The sequence below is a fragment of the Mus caroli genome, unplaced genomic scaffold, assembly GCF_978045245.1.
Source record: "Mus caroli unplaced genomic scaffold, Mus_caroli_1 scaffold_4, whole genome shotgun sequence".
Lineage (NCBI taxonomy): Eukaryota > Metazoa > Chordata > Mammalia > Rodentia > Muridae > Mus > Mus caroli.
The window spans coordinates 113,763,029-113,786,617 of record NW_028227259.1 but is presented as its reverse complement, the minus strand read 5'-3'; the positions used below and the strand labels follow the sequence as shown (position 1 = coordinate 113,786,617).

Here is a 23,589-nt window from a genome sequence, read left to right as displayed (position 1 = left end):
CCCAGCTGTAACCTTCCCAGCCTTGAGCAGACTGAGCAGACCTTGCACATTCACCATGACAACCCAGGACAGAGACATCTGTCTTTGTTGCAGTTGCAGGTTCTCATGGGAACTTAGCTGTTTTGACTGCCTGCACTGACTTTGCTCTAAAAGATACTGCAGCTGAAGAAGGGGGGTTTGTAGGTTTTCCCTTTATAAACGCAAACCTTATTATTAAACTTTGAGCCTTGATCAGAATCATTGATTGGCTTCATTCTTCTCTCACCCCAATACCTATTCATTTCCAGTTCCTGTTTCAGGTAAACCCAGTTTGCCCATTGCAGGTGGATGAATCCTTTGGTGTGTTAATAATATGCAGATCAGCCTCTGATCCTGGGTCTGAATCCCAACAGCAAGAAAACAGAACTATTGTTTGCCCATGACACTCTTTAATTGTTAATATCCTGGGCACCCTTCCGCTTGTGGGACAGATTGATAAATCCTCTGCAAGTTGAGTAATGAATGGGCTATGCAAGCTCCCTACCTAGATTCAAGGAGGAAGAAGGCAAACAAGCTAGTGAGTAAGGGAAGCTCTGGCTGATGTCAGGCCTTGGTGATCACAAGGTCACTGCCCACCTAGGGGAGGAGCAAGGGGCGGAGCAGTGGCAGGGGAGTGGTGGGGCCTCCCTGGGGCTGCGCGGGGAGACAGATGGGTAGCCTATTGGAGGACCGACAAAATACTACAGAATTGGAAATCCCTGCAGGTCTGGACTTGCAGTTTGTTGGGCTGAGAACCTCTACACTGTGTACCTTCAGCACACCCTAACCCTAAGGGAGGAGCTCCAGTCACTCAAGACTTATGGGCCAATCAGAGTCTCTCGGCCAACCTGCAAATCAAAAGGAAGGCGGGTTTTTCCGGGTGCAGTGGCTTCTGTTTCCCTTAGTTGCAGAGCAGACTAGATCGTTCCCCTGTCTGTGCTCTTCTCTCCTGAGGCTGAATGCTGTGGAGGGTGCTCTGCATGCTCCGAAGTTGGGACATGGTGAGTACAGGGTCACTGAAAACAATGGGGAGAAACCGGGGTCTGAGCGGCGCGAGCTGCTGTGGTGGGTCTTTCCCGGGGGGGGGGGGGGTGCTGCGTGGGAATCCGCGGCCACCTGTGAGGTCCCCTGAAGTCTTAGCCACCTGTGGGACCCAGCTGTAGCGTCTGAATAACTTCACTGTGGGGGCTGCATGTGTGCAGAGCATTTGGCCTGTGTGTAGAAAGATCTTTGGCGTGATCCCAAACTCGGAGAGTCCAGGACTTTGTACCAGTTCTGTTCTTAGCACTTGAGATTAAGGTGGACAATCCATTTGGAGTTAATTTTGTGGAGGTTGTAAAAGATATCTCATGTCCTGGGTAGCAAATCAGTGTCAAGCTGTGATGTTAAAGAGTAGAATTGATGATGTAAAGGGTTTAGTAAAGCTTAGGAAATAGTAAGGCACACCAAGTACAATTTAGCTGAGGGAGGACTGCCTCACACCTCACAGATAAGTACTATGCCAACCAGGGCAGTTAGAGATTAGGATGCTAGGATACACATGCTTGTTCACCAGCATTGTCCAGAAATCATAACAAAGGAAACAAACTTGATTTATAATCTGCCACTAGGCCCATCTCCTTATCGAAGAGCAGGCCTCTAACCAGCTGCTCAATGGGGCATTACAGGATCACAACCAACAGCAAGGCCTCTTGTGCCATAAGGTTCAGTTTTCTTCTTGAGAAAAGCATAGTTTTGCCACACTGGCTTGATGACATCTAGTGACAACCATTTGAAAACTTAAAAAAAACAAAACAACCCACAACCAGTGCATTGAGTGCATGCCTGATCCAGCTGCACTTTACCTGAGGTCACCATGTCTGGAGCAGGACACAGCTCCTTCTGAAACCCAGGAACATGCTTGGCAGAGCCAGTCACAGCCTGGGCCTAGTCCTTGGGAGCTTTCCCTGAGACCCTGGGTATAGAGAGAAAACAGGGCTCCTTTACTTCGTTTTTTGTTTTGTAGAACATGATTTTAATATTTTCAATTGTTAATATTTTTAAAAGAGAATAATTATTTTAAGATATTTTTCACTGTTATATCCTCCTTTTCATTTCTGATTTTATTACTTAGGATACTGTCTCTGTGCCCTCTGGTGAGTCTGGTTTATCTTGTTGATTTTCTCAAAGAAACAGGTCCTGGTTTTGTTGATTCTGTATATAGTTCTTTTTGTTTCTATTAGTTTGATTTCAGCCCCGAGTTTGACTCTTTCCTGCCATCTACTCTTCTTGGGTGTATTTGCAGAGCTCCTTCTCTAAATTCAGTAACGTGCTTGGGAGAGCTGGTACTGGTCTGGGCCAGGGCCTTTGGGAGGGGTTGAATCAGATTCTGAGAGCACAACTTCCCACCATATGGGGCTGCGGTTATCAGTTCCAAGGCCACTAGAAGTTTGGTCAGAAATGTTTTTGATTTACACTGATTTCCCCTCCTGCAGCAGTGTTTGATTAGCCCTCTCCTGAGTGTGTCCCATTGTCTGATGTTTCTGCGGACTTCCTACTTTCTTCATCTTCCTGCTGACTTCAGAGGTGTCTCCCATCTCCTTCCTTTTCCCTCATGTCAATCGTGTACAAGATGGTATTCTTAAGAAGCCGACTTAGCATAAGCCATAGCTTTTGTAAGACCTCCCACCCCAGCTTTCATATTCTCTACCTTTTCCTTTTCCGATGTTTTTCATCATCTGGAACCTTCCACTTAGGACACTGTTAGTAACCTGCTGTGGTAGCGCACTGGTGTCCTTAAGAAATGATCCTGGAATATGCTTGCTGTGTAAATTTCCCATGTGTCTTAGTGGCTAGACTTGTAGTCTCCAGTCTGTATTTAAGTTGTTCAAAACTTAACCTGGAACCTGAACCTAAAAGAGACTTAAAGGTGGCAGCATATGTGGAATGCAAAATCCATCCTAGTCTGGCTCCTCTTTTAGCCTTAATCAGTGTAGCTGGTCTTTGCTACTTTATGGTTTCTTCTTTTCCCCTCCCTTAAACCCCTTCCCTGACCCCCCCCCCCAAATCTTTCACCCCCTAACACCAGACAGGAGAGAAACAGAGATGGAGGAGAAAGAGATCCTTGAGTCTAGTTTCTGTCCTTGTACTGGACCCCCCAGCATGAGTCAAACAGTCTCTGATTGGGGAGCAAGGATTAAAAATAGGAAAGGTAGAAGGAAGATGCAAAGCCAAGAATTAGATTTGGGAGAACTGCTGGTTAATACTGCTGCAGCAGCAGCCAGTAGCAACCACCAGCCTTGAGTTTATTTTTCATAGTCTTTTTATACCCCACAGAGCCTTGGAAAGCAAAGCCACAAGGTAACTGAAACAATTTCCTGAAATATACACAGACTATCTGCTCTTTTCCAGAAGCAACTCCCTTGAGCCTCAGGTATACCTTCTCTTATCATTCCATGCCTCAATCAGACAGGGAAATCTCCCAACAGACCCTGATCTACCTTGACTGCCTGGGTACAAACAAAGAGTAGGGTCAGTTCTAAGGCATAAACAAAGTAGAAATGTAAGAAAAAGGGTGTAAACAAAGTTCTCCTGGTCGAGGTATTCAGGGTCTTATCAAGATGATCAAGGTATGACAGGATATGAGGAACACATTCCTCAGCTGTAATTTTTTTGAGCTTACTTCCTTGACCTAACCCAGTGTCAAATATTCTTGCCATTTTTCCTAGAAGCAGTACCAAGAACTCTCCACACCTGGGAGAGTAGAAGATTCTAATAAAATACACATTTTCAATGCTTGGGCTCTGTCTGCCCCTAGGGTGGGCTGGAAGGGGAGGCTGGGAAGGTCTGTGCTGTCTGAGTCATTTAATCTCTTCTTCTCCAGTAGGAGAGCTGCTATTGTCCTCTGGGCAGCCTAGCAATCAGGAGTAGTAGCTTGCAAGTTCTTTCCATAATTCTCTTCTGATGCAGTTCATCAGAGAGCTTTGAGGAGACCAGAAGCCATGCCATTGTGATTGTGGCAGTCACCAGGAAGAATAGGTTGGCTAAACAATCTGATTGGACTGTGATGGACTGTGAACCAGACTGTGTTTCTTTTGGTACTTGTGGTGACCTGGGCAAAAGGCCTTGGCCTTTGTGTGGATTCCCTGGGGAGGAGGAGGTTCTGCAGCTGTGGCCATAGGAAGCTGTGTTGCTTATAATCTAACTGCCCGCTGTGCACACACATGGAGTGCTTTTGGTGTGCAGAAGATAAATTTCAAAACTGAAAATCTGGTTTGTAGAAGCTCTGAACATTTTATTGCAAATTCAGTTTTGTGTGATAAATTTTACAAACAGTTTAGAAAGTGGTAGAGATGAGGTTAAGGGGATCCTCCTTCGGCCATATTTGATTAAAATCCTTGTTCCTCTCCACCATCACCAGTCACAATGAATGGAGTGATTCAGGGAAATTCAGTTCCAGGGTCGCCAAGGAGTTTCTGAGATGCAGAGGATTCTTAAGTGTGCATGGTGGTGTGCAGGTGGGTAGGGCAGATACTACATCATGTGCTATAATCCATGTGGCAGGAAGCAGACATTAAATTATTCTTCAACCTTGGTTTGTGTGTGGGCTCATTGTGTGAGATCTCTAGTGGGTATTAGGTGCTGCAGAACCATAGCCCAGCTTTCTGATCACCTCCATACAGAGAGAGCTCTAGAGCCTCTGATTGGAAGTGAGGTCAGTAGTGGCTGGAGGGTCAGAAATATAACAGTTAGGGGTCACTTTCAGTTATTTTTGTGGAGTTGGGAAGTCTGTGTTCATTCCATTTGTATACACATGCAATCAATGGTAATATTAGTCATGTTCACATGTTTCCTGGCTGAGTTTCCTTAGGTCTTTTAATTGAAACTTGAGTATAATTTGGGGCTTAATTTCTTGGCTTTTTTTTCTGTGCATTTCATTATTTTTTCACAAATGTTGTAAAGCTTTTGATTGTTGGAGCTCTGTGATAAGTAGGGATGGAATTTACATTGTGCCAAAATGTGTACTATTTCTTCATCATCCTAGTGACAATTCTGAGATCAGTTTCACATGGCAGGTAGCTTTGGAATCAGCTTTCCTGTTAGGAGTTTTTTTTTAGATTGTTTAGAATTTATGCTGCAAATTAAACCTACCCAACCCCCCCGCCCCCAATTTTTAAACATCACTATAATGGTGTTGTTTACAGTTGTAAGTGTGTGAAATTGAAACTGATGTGAAATAATGTATAAGGCTATAGAAAGAGGACTTTAGCATAGACTTTAGTGACACACAGTACATCAGAATACATTATTAGAGTCACATAAATGATATCTCACTAAGTATAACTTAATTAAGAAAACAAAGAGAGTGTAATACGACATTGTCCTGTATTGAACACTGAATATGAATGTGGCACATGATTGTGTTTTAGGAATAAATTCTGATAGCAGCAGGTTGGAATTTTCCATAGATATTAACTAAAATTAGTTTAGGCCACATTTTGTTATAGTTGATATAAAACTATACACATTTTTTAAATTTTTTTTTATTAGGTATTTTACACATTTAATATATGTATTTTGATACATTTGGAAATACTACCTACACTCAAGCAACCCCATTGTACCTAGTTCTTATAAAAATGACAGAGTTGCCATGGATCCCAGCAGTTTTCTCAGTATAGTTTCCATGCACTTGAAATTAGTTTTATGAAGAATCAGAATTCTCATGTTCATTGCAGTTGTATTCATGGTAGCCTAAATATGAGAATTACTTCAGTGCTCATTTGTTGAGGACAAACTGGCTGCCTCAAGGAGAAGTTGTGCTAAAGGAATGAAGACAATAGTAATGGTTAAAGGACTAGGTACTTGTAAAGACTCTCACAGTCAGTGCTATATTGGTCTTAAAAACGGCATGTAATTACAGCTTAAGCATTGTCAATGCATTTCTTTTTCCATATAATTTTAATCTTTAGTGTTCTCTTATGGATATGAGAACTTGAACCATCTTGTCTACCTTGCATGTAGGAATGGAAAATGAAGGGTGACCATTCAGCTCAGTCAAGTCAACAGGATCTCAAGGGAGAGCAAGGATTGAAAAGAAGAAGACCATTAGACAACACTATAACATTACTCCAGGCATTGCTGAGGCTGAAGTGGGTCTATTTTTCTTTTTTTTTTTTTTTTTTTTTTTAAAGATTTATTTATTTATTATAAGTAAGTACACTGTAGCTCTCTTCAGACACTCCAGAAGAGGGCCCCAGATCTTGTTACGGATGGTTGTGAGCCACCATGTGGTTGCTGGGATTTGAACTCTGGACCTTCGGAAGAGCAGTCGGGTGCTCTTACCCGCTGAGCCATCTCACCAGCCCGGGTCTATTTTTCTTAAGCCTGCTCTTATACCATTTAAGTCCATACCAGTAATAAGGTCAGTTCTAGGTCAAGGAACTGAGAAGACAGTAAACAAAGTTCAGGGATGGTTGTTTTTAGGGGCTTAGTAGGATGACCAAGAGAAAAGGAATGCCACACATTCCTTGGCTGAGTTTGCCTTGCTTGAGCTTTGTATTAGCCCAAATGTAAATATTATTTTCTGAGCCTACTTCCATGTCCTAGCTTAATTTCCAATTCCTGCCAAATTCCTACAGAAGGGCAGAAAGCACAGAATCTAGGTGAAGAAATCACATTCAAAGAGTTTTTCTAATGTTTATTTAGATCATTATGTAGAGAAGAGAAATGAACTCGCAAGTTTTCTATAGTAAGAGTTGTTATAGATGGGAAGCAAATGTGGTATTATAGTATACTGTAAAAATGCAGAGAGTGGCTGTATTTGGATGGTATGAAAGCTTTCTGTCTATGAGTCATGCTCCATGATAAAGTAAAAATGAGTTTAAGAAACAGACTGACTGTTTTGTTTGAATTTAAATACTGATGATATATTACAATTGAACACACAAATGAACACACAGTTATCTTAAATAACTGAATCATCTCTTTGTTTTCTCTGCATTGTCACTTATCTTAGATAGTAACACTTTCATTTTTGCTTTGGAGAATGTGTTTAAACACTTAACATTTTTATACATTGGTTTATTTTTAATGCATAATATCATTATTGTAGCAATTTTGTACAACATCACATGTTTATTTTTATTGAATACTTATTTAAACATTAGTTTTCTTGAAAATAACCAAGAGTATTTGTTTGGGATGAAATGAGAAGCATTGTAATTCCACATTCTAAACTAGTGAAGCTAATACAAGAAAATGACTGCTTTTGTTTCCTACATGATATATATTTCACATTATTGAGAGGAAAACTTCTGACTTCATAGATGTAGACTGGGCCCAAGAAAAGCTTATCATGAACTCCTGTTTTGCCGTGCATTTGTTCACACTGTGAAACCACAGAGTATCCAATTTGGTATGGGGTGTGGGAAACTGTTTCTAATTGTGGGGTGGCTCAGCCCTTAGTATACACATTTGCTCCCAAAGGCTGAAGATAAAGTTACTTTCAGAAGGAAGTACTCATGTTTGAAAGCAATGTCTAATTGAGTGGCTGAAAAAGTGATGAATCACAGAAAGATCTGACAGAATAGGATGTGCTCAACTCTCAAGAGAAGAGAGAAGAGAGGCAACATAAGAGGAAGCAGCACCCTCTCAGATGGTGAGAGGCTGAGGCAGTTTTACCTGGAGAGTTTTACAGAGTCAGGCTAAAGAGAAAACAAACTTGTCACAGGTGAAGTAAGAATTAGCTAGAGAATGAGAATGTGCCAGAAGATGAGAACAGATTGCTGGAGTTCATTTGATGCCAAGCACAGCAATTCAGTCAGAAGTAAAAGATACCCATTTGAATCGGTTACCATGAAGAGGAGTTAGAGTCAGAACAGCTGAATTGAACAGCCAGCCAAAGTTCAGAAAGAAAAATAAAGGGTGATTTTATTCAGCAGTTAAGTTTCAGATACTCAAAACATTCTAGACCTAGATAAGATTGTACAGAGGTTAGAAGCTTTCAGGACTAGGTCTAAATGATCAGGAGGAATTGAGCCTCCAAGATGGCATGTTTACACTCCTGTGTGAGGGTCACCGTCTATAAAAACAGAACGAAAACTGTATCTGTCACAATCATACTGTTCTGTCTTCACTATTTTGCTTTTTTTTTTGTCCATTATTGCTTCCCTCGTTTGCATTTTCATTTAAGCAATATTGAATTAATTTTTTAATTGAAGATACGTTCTCTCTCATACAATAAATCCTGAGCACTGTTTTTCCTTCCCTACACTCCACCCAGCTACTGCCCCCACAATTCACCTATCCTCCTCTCCCCAAGGTCCAACACCCCCTTGCCCCATTTTCTCTTCAAAATGGAGCAGACCTCCACAAGAGGACAGCCTAACAGGACAAAATTTGTTAGAAAAAGGTGAAAACCTTCATATTGCAGAAGGCAAGCTGCCACAGACCCTCTTGGTCCCTTGTCTGTATAGAACGGGTCTATGGTTACAGGTGGACAAGGAGTCGGCAATGAGAGACAGATCAACACGAGAGGTTGTGTAGAATCTGAATGTAATTTGTCAAGTCGAGCATTTAACTTTTTATACCGAAGAATAACGAGAAACCAGGTGAGATACATCTGCTGAGTTACAGTGACACAAAACATAAGGAATGTATACATCAAAAGAAGGTGGGGACCAGGCCACTGCCACTAAGATGGGAGCTAGGTGTAATGCTAGTCTATTGTTAAGCCCACCACCAGGGGTTCTTAGTAAAAGCCTGATTTCTGCTGTTTTCTTGGGCCTAGTGAAGAAACCTGTCTCTGGGGGAATCCCTAACTCTTTCATGGTAAACTCACCTATTTGCTAGGCCTTTGTGAATTCCTTTGTCTGGGTAAGACTGGCTATTGTCTTAAGTAAACACTCTACAGACCAGCCCTGAGCTATTCCCAGCTCCAGCTCCTTTCTTTGTAATGTGTCTCTACTAGAAGTAAATTTGAATGTTACTGAATAGATAACCTTCTCACTGAATTCCTACTGAATTCCAAGTTTGTAGGCTTCAAGGATTTTCTAGGATGTTGGAACACTGGTGAAGGCTTAGCTATGTCAGAATTCAATATTTAAAGGCACTTATAAAATAATACTGAAAGAGAGCACGTGGATCCATACACCCGACTAACAGGGGCATAGGGTATGAGTATATGGGTTATGAGAATGCCAAGGTTCCAGGAGGTTGAATTTCTGTGAAACTCTTTGCCTCGTGAGTTCTTCCAGGCCTCTCAGCCTGCCAAGCAGGCTTCACTGGAGTGTGCATAGCCGCAACCTGATAGGAGTAAGACTCAAGCTCAAAGAAAAGAATCTGAGTTACACCTGTTTCCACTGTTAGGAATTCCACAAAAACACCAAGCTAACAACCATAACATGTCAACAGAGGACCTGACAAAGACCCATGCTGTCTCTATGCTTGCCATTTAAGTCTCTGTAAGGTTCCTAGAAATCCAGTCAGTGTTAGTCATGGGTTCCCTCTCATGTCAAGGGTATCAGGTTAAACCAAACATTGGTTGGCCACTCAAACATGTTTCTTACCATCATGCCACAGCACAAATTGTAGGAAGGACCAATTGTAGGGATGTATGTGTGTGTGTGTTTGTGTGTGTGTGTGTAAGGGATAGTGGTCCAGGTTTCTCTTTCTCTAGCCTTCTCTCCTCAAAGAGACTAGAACATGGAGGTTAATGTTCCAAGCCTGCACCAGCTTGATTTCTGCATTCAGTGAAATGTGTGGAATTTGTCCTGATGGGGCCCTGCTGTCAGTTATCTGAGAGCAAAGTTTTGTGCTAGCATCAGCATGGATTGTTTAAGGATCTCCAAAACCACCTTGGCCAACAGTCCAACCAAATGTAACTCATTTCCAACGTTGAAGCCCTGGCTTGCTACAAGGATGGTCAGTTCAGACTCCATATTCTCCATTACTCCGAGTCTTCATTAGGATCACCATATAGCATCCAGGACGTTTCTATCGTACTTGGTTTTTACTCTAAACACCGAATGCCCCCTAATTCCAGCTGTTTCTTCCTGCATTGTACTTTACCCCTGCATTCCCCTAACTGATCCCTCCCACTCCTCTTCCCATCAAACCCCAGTCTACTCACAGAAACTACTCTATTTCCCCTTTAGTAGGAGATCTGTGCTTCCCCGTATAGCCCATCTCTACCTAGCCTTTCTGGGTTTGTGGAGTACGGCTTGATTATTATTTACCCAGTAGGTAATATCCACTTATAAGTGAATGCATGCCATGTGTGTCATTCTGGGTGTGGGTTACTTCACTTAGGGTGGGGTTTTTTTTTGTTTTTGTGTGTGTGTGTGTGTATTTTGTTGTTGTTGTTGCATTCATTTGGCTGTAACTTTACTATGTCATTTTTTTAAAAATATCTGAGTGATACTCTATTGTATAAACATACCACATCTTTTGTTTATTCATTCTGCATTTGAGGTACCTCTAGGATGTTTCCAGTTTCTGGCTAGTATGAATAAATATGCTAGGAACATAGTTGAGCAAATGTTCTTGTGCTACAGTGGAGCACCATTTGGATAGATTCCCAAGAACAGTGTAGCTGGGTTTTGGGTAGAGGGATTCTCACTGTTGTGAGGAACTACGATTCTAAGGAAATAGTGATTTCTCTAGTGACAGTATTAGTTTGTATCCCACAAGGAGTTGTGTTTTGGTCCCCTTTCTCCACATCCTTGTCAGCATGCCCTGCCACTTGTATTATTGATCTTAACCATTCTGACTTGTACAGATAGATACTCAAAGTAGTTTTGATTTGCATTCCCCTCATGACTAAGATGGTGATGATTTCATTAAGTATTTCTCATCTTTTTGAGACTTGTCTGTTGAGAATTCTCTGTTTAGATCTATACCCCATTATAAATGGAATTTTTTGCTTTGGAAAGCCTAGTTTCTTGAGGTTGTTATATATTTTGTATATTAGGCCTTTGTAAGATGTGGATTTGGTTAAAAAAAAAATCTTTTCCCATTCCTTTGGCTGCCTCTATATCCAATTGACCAAGTTTTTGCCACTTTTAATCTATTTTCTATTATTGGCAAAGAGGAGAAACAGAATATACAGGATGAGTATTGGCTTGTAATTTCTTAATTTTTTCTTTATAGTCTTGTACTTCATTTTTAAAAGACTTATATGTCTGTCAGTCTTTCTGTCTCTTTTTATTTGTGGTACTCTTTATGTTGTGTGATTTATTTTCATTAATATCTAATTATATTGTTGTTTCTCTGGGAAATGATAGACCTTCACTTACTGTTGTCTATTAAAAATTTACTATGAGTTTCTTGAGTTTTTGATAGTTTGTGAAACAGTTTTAATTTCCTCTTCTTGATTCTGAAGGCTTGGCAACTCTGGCTTCCAGTCGCTGCAATCAGCTATTTTTGGGGTTTTGCTACTTAAGTGATTGATATGGTTAACAAATTAGATTAGGGTTTTTGAAACTTTCTGATATATTATTGTCTGTGTGTTCCAATTAGCTTAAGTTGTCAACATTTTGGAGCCTACAGGCATCTGAGGGAGCCTCACTTGAGCTCATGCCCTCATTAAAATAAATTGATGCTATGTTAGTAAGAGATTATGATCAGTGATGTGGGAAGGGTCTTCCACTGAGGGTGGCAGGATCCCTAAGCAAGTGGGCCTGGGCTACATAAGAGAGCTAGCTGAGCATGAGACAGTGACCAAGCCAGAGGGCAAGGCAAGAAACAATGTTCGTCCATGGTTTTTGCCTTATCTTAATTTATTTTATTTTATTTTTTGGTTTTTTCAAGACAGGGTTTCTCTATATAGCCCTGGCTGTCCTGGAACTCACTTTGTAGACCAGGCTGGTCTCGAACTCAGAAATCCACCTGCCTCTGCCTCCCTAATGCTGGGATTAAAGGCGTGTCCCACCACAACGGGCTTACTTTATGATTTTACAAGATATAGCAATCAAGAGTATCAGAAGAGGGTATGAAGAGATGGCTCAGTGGTTAAGAGCACTGTCTGATTGTTCTTCCATTGGTCCTGAGTTCAATTCTCAGCAACTACATGGTGGCTTACAACCATCTGTAATGGGATCTGATGCACTCCTCTGGTGTGTCTGAGGACAGATACAGTGTACTCATATAAATGTAATAAATAAATCTTGATTTTAAAAAAAGAGTCGTAATAGACTTTGGACATTTGAAGAATGTATGGACTCCTGCAGACTATTAGGATCATTGAAGTTAAACTCAGTGCATTTTCATCATGAATGACCGTGACCAGAATGTAGTTGATTTGAGTCAAAAAGCTCCCAGATAGGGTGATGTCTTTGAACACTTGTTTTTCCTTTATAGCTTTCTTTGGGAGAGCTTATAATGTTAGGGTCCAAAAATCACTGAAGGAAGCCCCCAACTCAAATAGTATGCAAAAGTGTTTTATTCTGCAGAATTCTATCGTACAGGGGTCTACCATTCACTGGGATGGATACAGACATGAGCTTTGCAAGCTCAATTTAAAGCCAGTTAGGGGAGTTCTAGGGAGCAGTAGGTGAACTTAATTCTGATTGGTTGACTCAATTTACAGGGGTATGGGTGTCTTTGGGATTGGTTTAGGTTCTGGGGAATTTGGGAGACTTTCCAGAACCAATACTAAGTAATCTTGGTTCAGATTTGGCTCAGGCCTGGTGGCAGAGGCAGCTCCTGGAAGCTCCTGATTGGTGTTCTATGAGGGTGGTTTTCCTGGAACTGACTTGTTTGGACTTTTCTAGTTCTGGGAAACAAACTTAGGCCTAGTCTTCCAAATTGTCAGTTTGCAGCTTGTCATACATTCAGCTTGGCTTTGACCAACTCAGTTTTGTTGAAGCTTTGGTAGGAAGAACCTTTCTAGATTGCTTATTGGGGATGAAATTTGAGTGTCTATAGATTCAACCCATTTCCTCTGTGTGTGTGTGTGTGTGTGTGAACTGTGTTGTGGTTGGATGTGATTAGTCAGCTTGCTTCTTTTGTTGTCCTGCCTTCACCATTATAGACTTTATCCCCTAAATTACATAAGATGCAGTTGAAGCAGTTGTAATTCAGTGCTAAGTTATTTTATAAGCCCAGTGTTTTTATAATTTTAAATTTGTTGTTTTTGTCTTTGAGGACATCATTACTCTGTGTAGCCCCGGCTGTCCTGAAAGTGTAAGTGTATTGCACATGTGGCCTCAAATTTAAAAGTCCACCTGACTCTGGCTCCAGAGTTCTGGGATTAAATGTGGGCCAACATGCCTAGCTTTTTCTTTGTTTGTTTGTTTTTATATCATTGACTGATGGGCTTGCAATGTAGGTTTTGGTACATGTCATGCATGTGCTGTTGTGTTGATCTTCATGCACGTTTTGAATTTTGAAATTTGGCAGAGAGAATATTTTGTTTCTCAGGATGGCGTGTATTCATGACATTGATACTACCTGAGCTTTACTGCCTGAGCTTTCTGAGTCATTGGATTGCAGGTTCATAGCATTCTTCCTACCTGTTGTGTTTGTTTTGATTTTTTAAGTGAATATGAATATTTGAGTCTATGCATGAATATGCACATCATGTATCCTGGTACCCATAGTAGTGAGAATATGGGTTCGGAATTCCCGATCTTGAAGTAATTGATAGTTGTGAAGCCCCCTTGAAGGTACTGGCATTTGAGCCCAATTATTTGCAAGACTAAGAAGAGCTCTTCACTGTTGAGCCATCTCCTGTCCCATGTAGCATCAATATTGACATTGCCAATATTTTCATCTGTCTATTTGTATCTGTTTAAAGATGCATCCCTTTTTAGTTAGTAAGATCTTGTTACTGTTACAGATTAAACTGGGACACGTCAGGAGGCTGGAAGGTGAATAGAGAACTGGAGTGAATGTGTAATTCTTTGTAGGAACTCCAGTAAAAACATCTGAGTCCTTTCTATCTTTCTTGTTTGTTTGATTGATTCTTACAGGTGAGACAGGGTCTTAATATGTACCTCTGGCTGTCCTGGGTAGATCAGAGATATACTTGCTTCTGTCTCCTGAGTGCTGCGATTAAAGACGTGAACTAATATGCTCAGGTTGCCAGATTTCTCTGATGTATGCTCAGTACTGCTTCTCTCTCTCTCTCTCTCTCTCTCTCTCTCTCTGTTAATTAGCATTTCTCTAGTAAGGCTAAATCCTATTCTAAAAGCAAAGAAATGATAAAATTGAACCTTATTACTCAGGTTCCTTCTAAGATGACTTGGTAATTGCATTAGACCTTCTTGGTCATGAAATAAGAGTGGAAGCACCAGAATCATACAAACATATTGTCATTGAAACATACATTTACAGTGATGTCAGTGTCATGGTTTCTGTTGTACACATGTATGGAATGTTTTAGGATGCATTGACCTATGATGATGTGTATGTGAACTTCACTCAAGAAGAATGGTCTTTGCTGAATCCTTCACAGAAGAGTCTCTACAAAGATGTGATGTTGGAGAACTACACAAACCTCATTGCTGTAGGTAAGACTCAATTTTCTTTCACTTTTTAAAAATGAGGGAACAACTGTTTCCTTGTTGTTGATGCTTTTCTGTAATTTCACTTGAGAATGAGGAAGAGTGAGGTGAATAAATCAGATTTACTAAAGATAGTAACTTAAATTTGCCTAATTTCCAATAATATATCATACATTTTCTGGTACTATCTTTTAGGCTACAATTGGGAAGAGCATAATATTGAAGAACATTGTCAAAGTTCCAGAAGACATGGAAGGTAATTTTCATGTTCACGTTGGTATGGATATGCCTCTAAAGAAAAGTTAATGTGTCCTGGAACTTTTAAAGACAAGCAACAGTGTTTAAAAAAAAAAAAAAAGAAAGTAGTTCTTTAAGTGTGTTGTTTAAATTCTCACAAATCTCCATACCTCAATGTCAGGTGTCTGATTTGTGTTTTCAAGGCATTTTTCTGAAAGAGAAGACAAGCAAACAATGCCTCAACAGATATTACCATTTGAATCATAGCCACATTCCAGCTACTCTGTGGAAATGCCCATCTAGTCTCATACCATTCACATACTGCCAAGATATATATTAGGTGATGAGTGCATGTTTGTAATAAGCAAATGTTTCATAGGAAAGCTGATTACTCCTATAGTAACATTGCTAAGTTTAAGTGAGTGGGGCAGTTTATGAGAGTCAGGAATGTTGTTGAGGAGAAAACTTAATGCTTATACCATCTGACTATGATGGACAAACAACCAAACTTTATGAATGTAATGTCGAAATCTTTCATTTGTTATTCCTTTTTTAATACGTATATCCTGGGTCACAATGGATACAAGCCGTGTGAGCATAGGGATATTGAAGTAAGCAATGTAACTCTCTCTCTCACAGAACAATTGAAATGTATGTAGTAGTCCACACTTGAGCAACCTTTCTCAGTGTGATACAAGTTTACAATACGTTTGTTTTCCAATTTCAGTGGGAATATATCCCCAAACTCACACTGCAGAAAATCCGTATGAGTACTAGGATTGTAGAAATTCTTTTCTGTTTGTCCTGGTTTACTCTTTTTAATGTAGTGTGAAAATGTAGTGTGTTTCTCAATATAGAGAGTTTATGAATGTACTCAGTGTGGTAAAGGTCTGAGTTCTTCCATTTCTCTTCAAATTTGTGAAAAATATTATAGAGAAGAAGGATTCTACAAATGTAAGCCATGCAATAACACTCGTACCATTACAGGCATGCAAAACGAAGCATAATGAAGGGGAACCCATGAATGTAAACAAAGTGATAAAAATCTTAAGATGTGATTCTTCTTTCCAATTAGACCAAAGTGTAAAATTAATTCCTACAGATAAAAAATATTCATTGTTATAGTGAATGTCTTAGTTAGGGTTTCTATTCCTGCACAAACATCATGACCAAGAAGCAAGTTGGGGAGGAAAGGGTTTATTCAGCTTACACTTCCATGCTGCTGTTCATCACCAAAGGAAGTCAGGACTGGAACTCAGACAGGTCAGGGAGCAGGAGCTGATACAGAGGCCATGGAGGGATGTTCTTTACTGGCTTGCCTCCCCTGGCTTGCTCAGCCTACTCTCTTATAGAACCCAAGACTACCAGCCCAGGGATGGTCCCACCCACAAGGGGCCTTTCCCCCTTGATCACTAATTGAGAAAATGCCTTACAGTTGGATCTCATGGAGGCATTTCCTCAACTGAAGCTCCTTTCTCTGTGATAACTCCAGCTGTGTCAAGTTGACACAAAAATAGCCAGTACAATTGACCCCTTGTCAACTTGACACACAAACACATCACTAGTAAGCCTCAACCCTTACATTCTTATTCATCCCCAAGATCTAAATAACTTTAAAAGTCCCACAGTCTTTACATATTCTTAAATTTTCAATCTCTTTAAAATATCCATCTCTTTTAAAATCCAAAGTCTTTTTACAGTTAAAAGTCTCTTAACTGTGGGCTCCACTAAAACAGTTTCTTCCTTCAAGAGGGAAAATATCAGGGCACAGTCACAATCAAAGCAAAAATCAATCTCCAACCGTCCAACGTCTGGGATCCAACTCACGATCTTCTGGGCTCCTCCAAGGGCTTGGGTCACTTCTCCAGCCATGCCCTTTGTAGCACACACGTCGTCCTCTGGGCTCCAGATGCCTGTACTCCACTGCTGCTGCTGCTCTTGGTGGTCATCTCATGGTACTGGCATCTCCAAATCACTGCGTGAACCCTTCAGTCCTGGGCCTTCAATTACAACTGGGGCTGCACCTTCACCAATGGCCTTCCATGGCCTCTCACAGTGCCGAGCCTCAGCTCCTCTGCATGACCCCTTCATGCCTTCAAAACCAGTACCACCTGGGTGACCCTTACACATTACCAAGTCCCACTGCAGAAGGAGTACAACCTTCCCTATCTCTGGATCACAGCCTCTTTGTGCTTTCAGAAAACACTTCCCACAAGATGTCACCTCAACGATGCTGGTCTCTTCTTAATCACCGCTAATTTCTTAGCTCCAGCTAACCAGCATCAATAGTCCCAGTAATGCAAAGTTTTTGCTTTAGTAGTTCTAGTATCTTGTTAATCACAGCTGATTCTTCAGCCCCAGCTAACCAGAACTACAAAATCTTCACAATAAAAACAGCAATGGCCCTGAAGAGAGTCTTTAATTTTCCCTCTGAAATTTCACAAACCAGGCCTCCATCTTCTGCACTGTTCTCAGCATTATCTTCCAAGCTCCTACACAACATCTGACAGAGCCCTTAACAACGAATGGATCTTCAAGCCCAAAGTTCCAAAGTCCTTCCACAGTCCTCCCCAAAACATGGTCAGGTTGTCACAGGAATACCCCACTCTGCTGGTACCAATTTGTCTTAGTTAGGGTTTCTATTCCTGCACAAACATCATGACCAAGAAGCAAGTTGGGGAGGAAAGGGTTTATTCAGCTTACACTTCCATGCTGCTGTTCATCACCAAAGGAAGTCAGGACTGGAACTCAGACAGGTCAGGGAGCAGGAGCTGATACAGAGGCCATGGAGGGATGTTCTTTACTGGCTTGCCTCCCCTGGCTTGCTCAGCCTACTCTCTTATAGAACCCAAGACTACCAGCCCAGGGATGGTCCCACCCACAAGGGGCCTTTCCCCCTTGATCACTAATTGAGAAAATGCCTTACAGTTGGATCTCATGGAGGCATTTCCTCAACTGAAGCTCCTTTCTCTGTGATAACTCCAGCTGTGTCAAGTTGACACAAAAATAGCCAGTACAGTGAATGTGACAACGTTTTCACATGTGCCAATTACCTTTGCAGGAATGACAGAAGTCTTACTGGAGAGAATCCCTATGAAGGCATTCAGTGTGGTGAAGCCTTTGTTCATCACAGTAGTTTCCGAATGCAGAAAATAACACACACTGGAGAGAAACGCTACAAATGCAGTCAATGTGGTAAAGCCTATGCAGGACCCCATACTCTCCAAATACATGAAAGAACACATAGTGGAGAGAAAGCCTATGAATGTAAGCAATGTAGTAAATCCTTTGCTTCTCATGGTCAACTTCGAAAACATGAAAGAATTCATACTCGAGGGAAATGTTACAAATGTGATCAATGTTCTAAAGCCTTTGCATACCCTGGTAATCTTCGAATGCATAAAAGAATGCATACTGAACACAAACCCTATGAATGTAATCAATGTAGTAAATCCTTTGCTTCTTATCATCAACTTCGAATACATGAAAGAATTCATACTGAAGAGAAACCCTATGAATGTAATCAATGTAGTAAAACCTTTGCTTCTCATGGTCATCTTCGAATACATGAAAGAACACATACTAGAGAGAAACCCTATGAATGTAATCAATGTAGTAAAACCTTTGCTTTTCATGGTCAACTTCGAATACACGAAAGAATTCATACTGGAGAGAAACCTTACAAATGTGATCAGTGTGGCAAAGCCTTTGCACAACACGGCAATCTCAAAGTGCATAAAATAACAACACATACTGAAGAGAAACCTTACAAGTGTGATCAGTGTGGTAAAGGCTTTGCACATCATAGAAGGTTCCAAGTACATAAAAGAGCACATACTGGAGAGAAGCCCTATGAATGTAAGCAATGTGGCAAAGCCTTTGTATGTCAAAATTATTACCAAGTACATAAAAGAATACATACTGGAGAGAAACCCTATGAATGTAAGCAATGTGGCAAAGCCTTTGCACATCAACGTTATTACCAAATACATAAAAGAATACATACTGGAGAGAAACCCTATGAATGTAAGCAATGTGGTAAAGCCTTTGCATATCAAAATTATTACCAAGTACATAAAAGAATACATACTGGAGAGAAACCCTATAAATGTAAGCAATGTAGTAAATCTTTTGCTTCTCGTGGTCAACTTGGAAAACATGAAAGAATTCATACTGGAGAGAAAACTTATTAATGTAGACAATGTGGTAAAGCCTTTACAGTGATATTGAAAGGTGTGGTGGTTTAAATATACTTGGCCTGTGACAAGTGGCTGTATTAGTGAGTATGGCCTTTCTGGAATAGATGTGGCATTTGAGAAAGTCCGTCACTGTGGGCTTGGATTCTGAGATCTTATGCTTAAGCTCCACCCAGGGCAGAAGAGTCTTCTGGCTGCCTTCTGATCAAGTTGTTGAATTCTCCTTTCTTCCAGCACCATGTCTGCTTGGACACTGCTGTTCTTTTTGCCTTGATGATAATAGACTGAACCTTTGAATCTGTACACTACCCCCAATTAAATGTCCTTTATAAGAGTTGCCTTGGTCTTGGTGTCTTTTTTCACATCAATAAAACCCAAATTAAGACGAACTGCATAGCCAGGCAGTGGTGGCACATGCCTTTAATCTCAGCACTTGGGAGGCAGAGGCAGGTGGATTTTTTAGTTCAAGGTCAGCCTGCTCTACAGAATGATTTCCAGGACAGCCAGGGCTACATAGAGAAACCTTGTTTTGAAAAACCAATATACATATATAGCATAAAAGATAACAGATTGGAGAGAAACTGACAAGCAGATATTTCTCTGCATGTTTGATAACAGAAATAACATGTTTTAAATAGTCTCTTTTTTCCTTCCCCTCTCCTTCCATTTTCCACATGTATATTCTTCTATATCTCCTTTCCCTTTCCATTTCCCGGCCCCCATGAGGACAGTATATATTAAGATAGAATCTCACATGTAGTCGAGAGTTGTCTTGAATTAAAAGTCCTCCTACGTCTACCTCTTGAAGGTTAAGATTATAGTTGTGTGTGTCATGCCTAGGTTTTTCATGGATGTTGAACCCTGAGCTAGAAAATAACTGTCTAATCTTTGGGAAATTGCTAAGGTGATGACAATATTGATGAGTAAACTCAGAAAGTACAATCATGCCTCTACTTCTGTTAGCTCTGGCAATCCCACTACTGTAGGGATATGGAGTAAGCTTAGGCATTAATTATAAAGCAGCTTGTTTCACTTGAGACAATAAGAGGTGACCAAGATGGACTAGAGATTGAAGCACCGTGAAGGCCTCTTAAGCCATACAAGGAGTCCAGTAGATGCTCTAACAGATTAAATGATCCTTCTCTGAAGAGGACCACCCCATTGTGTTATAAGGTCTAAGAGAAAGTTCCAAAATGTTCCATGGGATGTGTTGCTGATGCATTGAAGCAATTCGAGAAAGATCACTGTTATGTGACTATTAGGTTTTGAAATGTTTAATCCCAAGCTTCTTCACAATTTGTAAGGTTCATAGGAAGAACAAACACATAATGACCAGAATTCCTTTGGCTTTTTAGTGATTAAAAAGGGAAAGAAAAGTCTTGTGAGTTTTCCTAAAAGGTTTCCCGCCTGGGTTCTTCTACATCATGCAAAGCCTGAACTATGATTGGTCTCTGAGTTCTTGCATTGTTTCTCCTTGGTAATGTTGCCTGATGTGCTAGCAGGTAATGAATTCTGGTCTTTACTGTGCATGCAGAGATCATGATTTCCTAACAATTCAGTGTGTTTTCTTAGAGTCAACATTGTATTGAATATGTAAAACATCTAAACTGATTTACAGTGTAAGTAGGATGTGTCTGGGTTCTGTGCTGTTACTACACAATTCTACATGCTTGAGGGTAGTTTAACTTCACTACATTGTTTTGGCTGCTCAGTATTATTTATTGACCATATAACTACCAGAAAGCACATTATACAATGAAACTAACTTTTCTTTTTTTTTCTTAGATATTTTCTTTATTTACATTTCAAATGCTATCCCGAAATTTCACTATACCCTCCCCCCACCCTGCTACCCTACCCACCCACTCTCACTTCTTGGCCCTGGCATTCCACTTTACTGGGGCATATAAAGTTTGCAAGACCAAGGGGCCTCTCCTCCCAATGATGGCCGACTAGGCCATTGTCTGCTACATATGCAGCTATAGACACAGCTCTGGGGTGTACTGGTTATTTCATGTTGTTGTTTCTCCTATAGGGTTGCAGAATCTGTTAGCTCCTTGGGTACTTTCTGTAGCTCCTTCACTAGGGGCCCTGTGTTCCATCCAATAGATGACTGTGAGCATCCACTTCTGTATTTGCAAGGCACTGGCATAGCCTCACAAGAGACAGCTATATCAGGGTCCTGTCAGCAAAATCTTGCTGGTATATGCAATAATGTCTGGGTTTGGTGGTTGATTGTGGGATGGATCCCCGGGTGGGACAGTCTATGGATGGTCTATCCTTTCATCTGAGCTCCAAGCTTTGTTCTGTAACTCCTCCATGGGTATTTTGTTCCCTATTCTAAGGAGGAATGCAGGATCCACGTGTTGATCTTCCTCCTTCTTGATTTTCTTGTGTTTTGCAAATTGTATCTTGGGTATTCTGTTTCTGGCCTACTATCCACTTATCAGTGAGTGCATATCAAGTGAGTTCTTTTGTGATTGGCTTGAAACTAACTTTACAGTGTGTTATTTCCTGAAATTTGCCCTAGCAAACCTTAAACTAAAAAGTGTTATTTCTCTAGAGTGTGCTCAACAATTAATTGTGTATTAGCAAATTAAGAGAGCAGCTTTCAGACGCACACATTCATTGTTAACAGAGTATGGTATTGAAACCTGTTTTTAAGGGCAATGTATATTTCTTCGGTCTAGTCATCTTGATCTACTACAAATTTGTTCATTATTAGAAAATTTAATTTAAGTAATTAGCTAAATTATGGATACAGTTATACTGTGAAGTTACGTGAAGAAGAAAACTGCACTGTTGAGATGGCTCAGAGGTTGAATGCACTGACTGCACTTCCAGAGGTCCTGAATTCAATTCCCGGCAAGCACACGGTGGCTCACAACTATTTGTAATGTGATCTTAGTGCCCTCTTCTGGCGTGCAGGCAGAACACTCTACAGAATAAATGAATAAATCTTTAATAATAATAAAAAAAGAAAATGCAAAACCCTTGCCCCCCAAAAAAGGGAGAATGCTTGTCTCGTCTTCCTAAGAAGGTAGGTGAAATTTATTTGAGATGGCAAAAGGCTCTATGGGTATTTGAAGAAGATGACATGTTACCCAGATGCTTAAATTAGCATCCAAAATACAGATCATAATATTCACTTTTGTGTGGGAGGGCAGTCATTCAAAATACATGGAATTGGGTGAGTTTGCACATTATATCCTCCAGCTAGAGGACTGATCACATTGGGAATAGGCTACTGAAAATGTGCTTCAAAGACTCACCGTGAAACAATTTTTTTTTTTTTTTTTTTTTTTTTTGGATTTTCAAGCCAGTGTTTCTCTGTGTAGCCCTGGCTGTCCTGGAACTCACTTTGTAGACCAGGCTGGCCTCGAACTCAGAAATCCACCTGCCTCTGCCATCCAAGTGCTGGGATTAAAGGCGTGCACCACCACCGCCCGGCCAATTTTTTTTTTTTTTAAATTAAAGACTCAAATACTTTTTTTTAATTTAATTTTTATTTTAACTTTTTTATTTCTAACATGTATTTATACATATTATATAACTATTAATTTTTTTATAAAGCAATTATAAAATATTTCTAATAAAATAAGCACCACACATGAATATTTGTTTAAAGGAAATTTACTGTACACAGTATAGCACCTTTCTTAGAGTTCGTCTTTCATCATCATCTTATTATATGAAATTGGTTCAGTAGAAGCCACCAGGGGGTACCCTCAATGCTGTCTTCCACTTGTGTCCTACTTAAGGTCATGCAAACAAGGTCCTGGACACAAGGTGACACTAGAAAATAGACTTCTCTAGGAATACTGCCTGCTATTTGACAAATTCAACAGGAAAAAAACCCATAAACTTTAACAAAGAGAAAATGAAACAGAATGAGTCATTCAGTACTGTGGAAGAGAAATAGAGATCCTGGTGAAAACAAGAAACTGCAATTCTCACACCTCCTACCCAGCAACAGTCTCTTCTACCATATCCACAATGTGTGAACTCCCCTATGCCTATGTGGAGAGTGATGTCATGACATGTCACTGGCACACCTGCTGCTGGTCTATGTCTTATGTGAGAAAATCTTCAGTCATGAGGAACAGTTTTCTTTAAAATAGCATCCTCAGGAGGAACAGAAATGACGAGGCCCCACACCACTCCTGCCATCAATAATGGGCCTGTTCTCCACTGGCAGCCACCAGTGCCCTTCCTCCTTCCTGCATGAGCCTGTGTGATATCAGAAGAATCAGAATCAAATGCCTAAGTCTTTTCTCAGGAATGACATTCAAAGGATGTGGCTGAAAGAATAAGAGAAAAGGTTTCACTAGGCAAGCATTTACCACAAGTCTAGCACGGCTCTATGGGGCCTCTGTGTCTCAGCTCAAAGATGCTTAGTGTTAGGAAATTGTGAGGTTTGAAATAGCCAGTGCAGGCACATTGACAGCCATAAGAACTGACAGCTTGATGGCGTGAGTAGTACTTAGCTGACAGCCATTCTCACCATTAAACATCCCTCACATTGGAGCTGTTTTGTGCGGGTGCCAACAACCCCAGAATTCCTGGTCACTTCCAAGATGTCCTTGTGCTCATACCCTCATTAATGAACCGACCTATAGTACACTTAATTCACATTAAAAATTACTACAGGT

At 40.5% G+C, this 23,589-nt stretch overlaps 1 protein-coding gene and 1 pseudogene across 2 annotated transcripts in view; both read left to right on the top strand.

The window, feature by feature from the left end:
- The window catches only part of LOC110288794 (uncharacterized), a 33,053-nt gene extending 13,782 nt beyond the window's left edge, over positions 1–19,271 (top strand). The window contains 2 exon segments of the mRNA XM_085837003.1: positions 18,246–18,899; positions 18,902–19,271. Of these exon segments, the coding sequence (XP_085693129.1) occupies positions 18,246–18,899; positions 18,902–18,939 (692 nt within the window). The 3' untranslated portion in view covers positions 18,940–19,271.
- Positions 880–16,018, top strand: LOC110289089 (zinc finger protein 431-like; annotated as a pseudogene). The gene is made up of 3 exons (XR_015046970.1): positions 880–1,019; positions 14,335–14,510; positions 14,700–16,018. The product of XR_015046970.1 is annotated as a zinc finger protein 431-like (transcript).
- Positions 19,272–23,589: the final 4,318 nt, after the last annotated feature.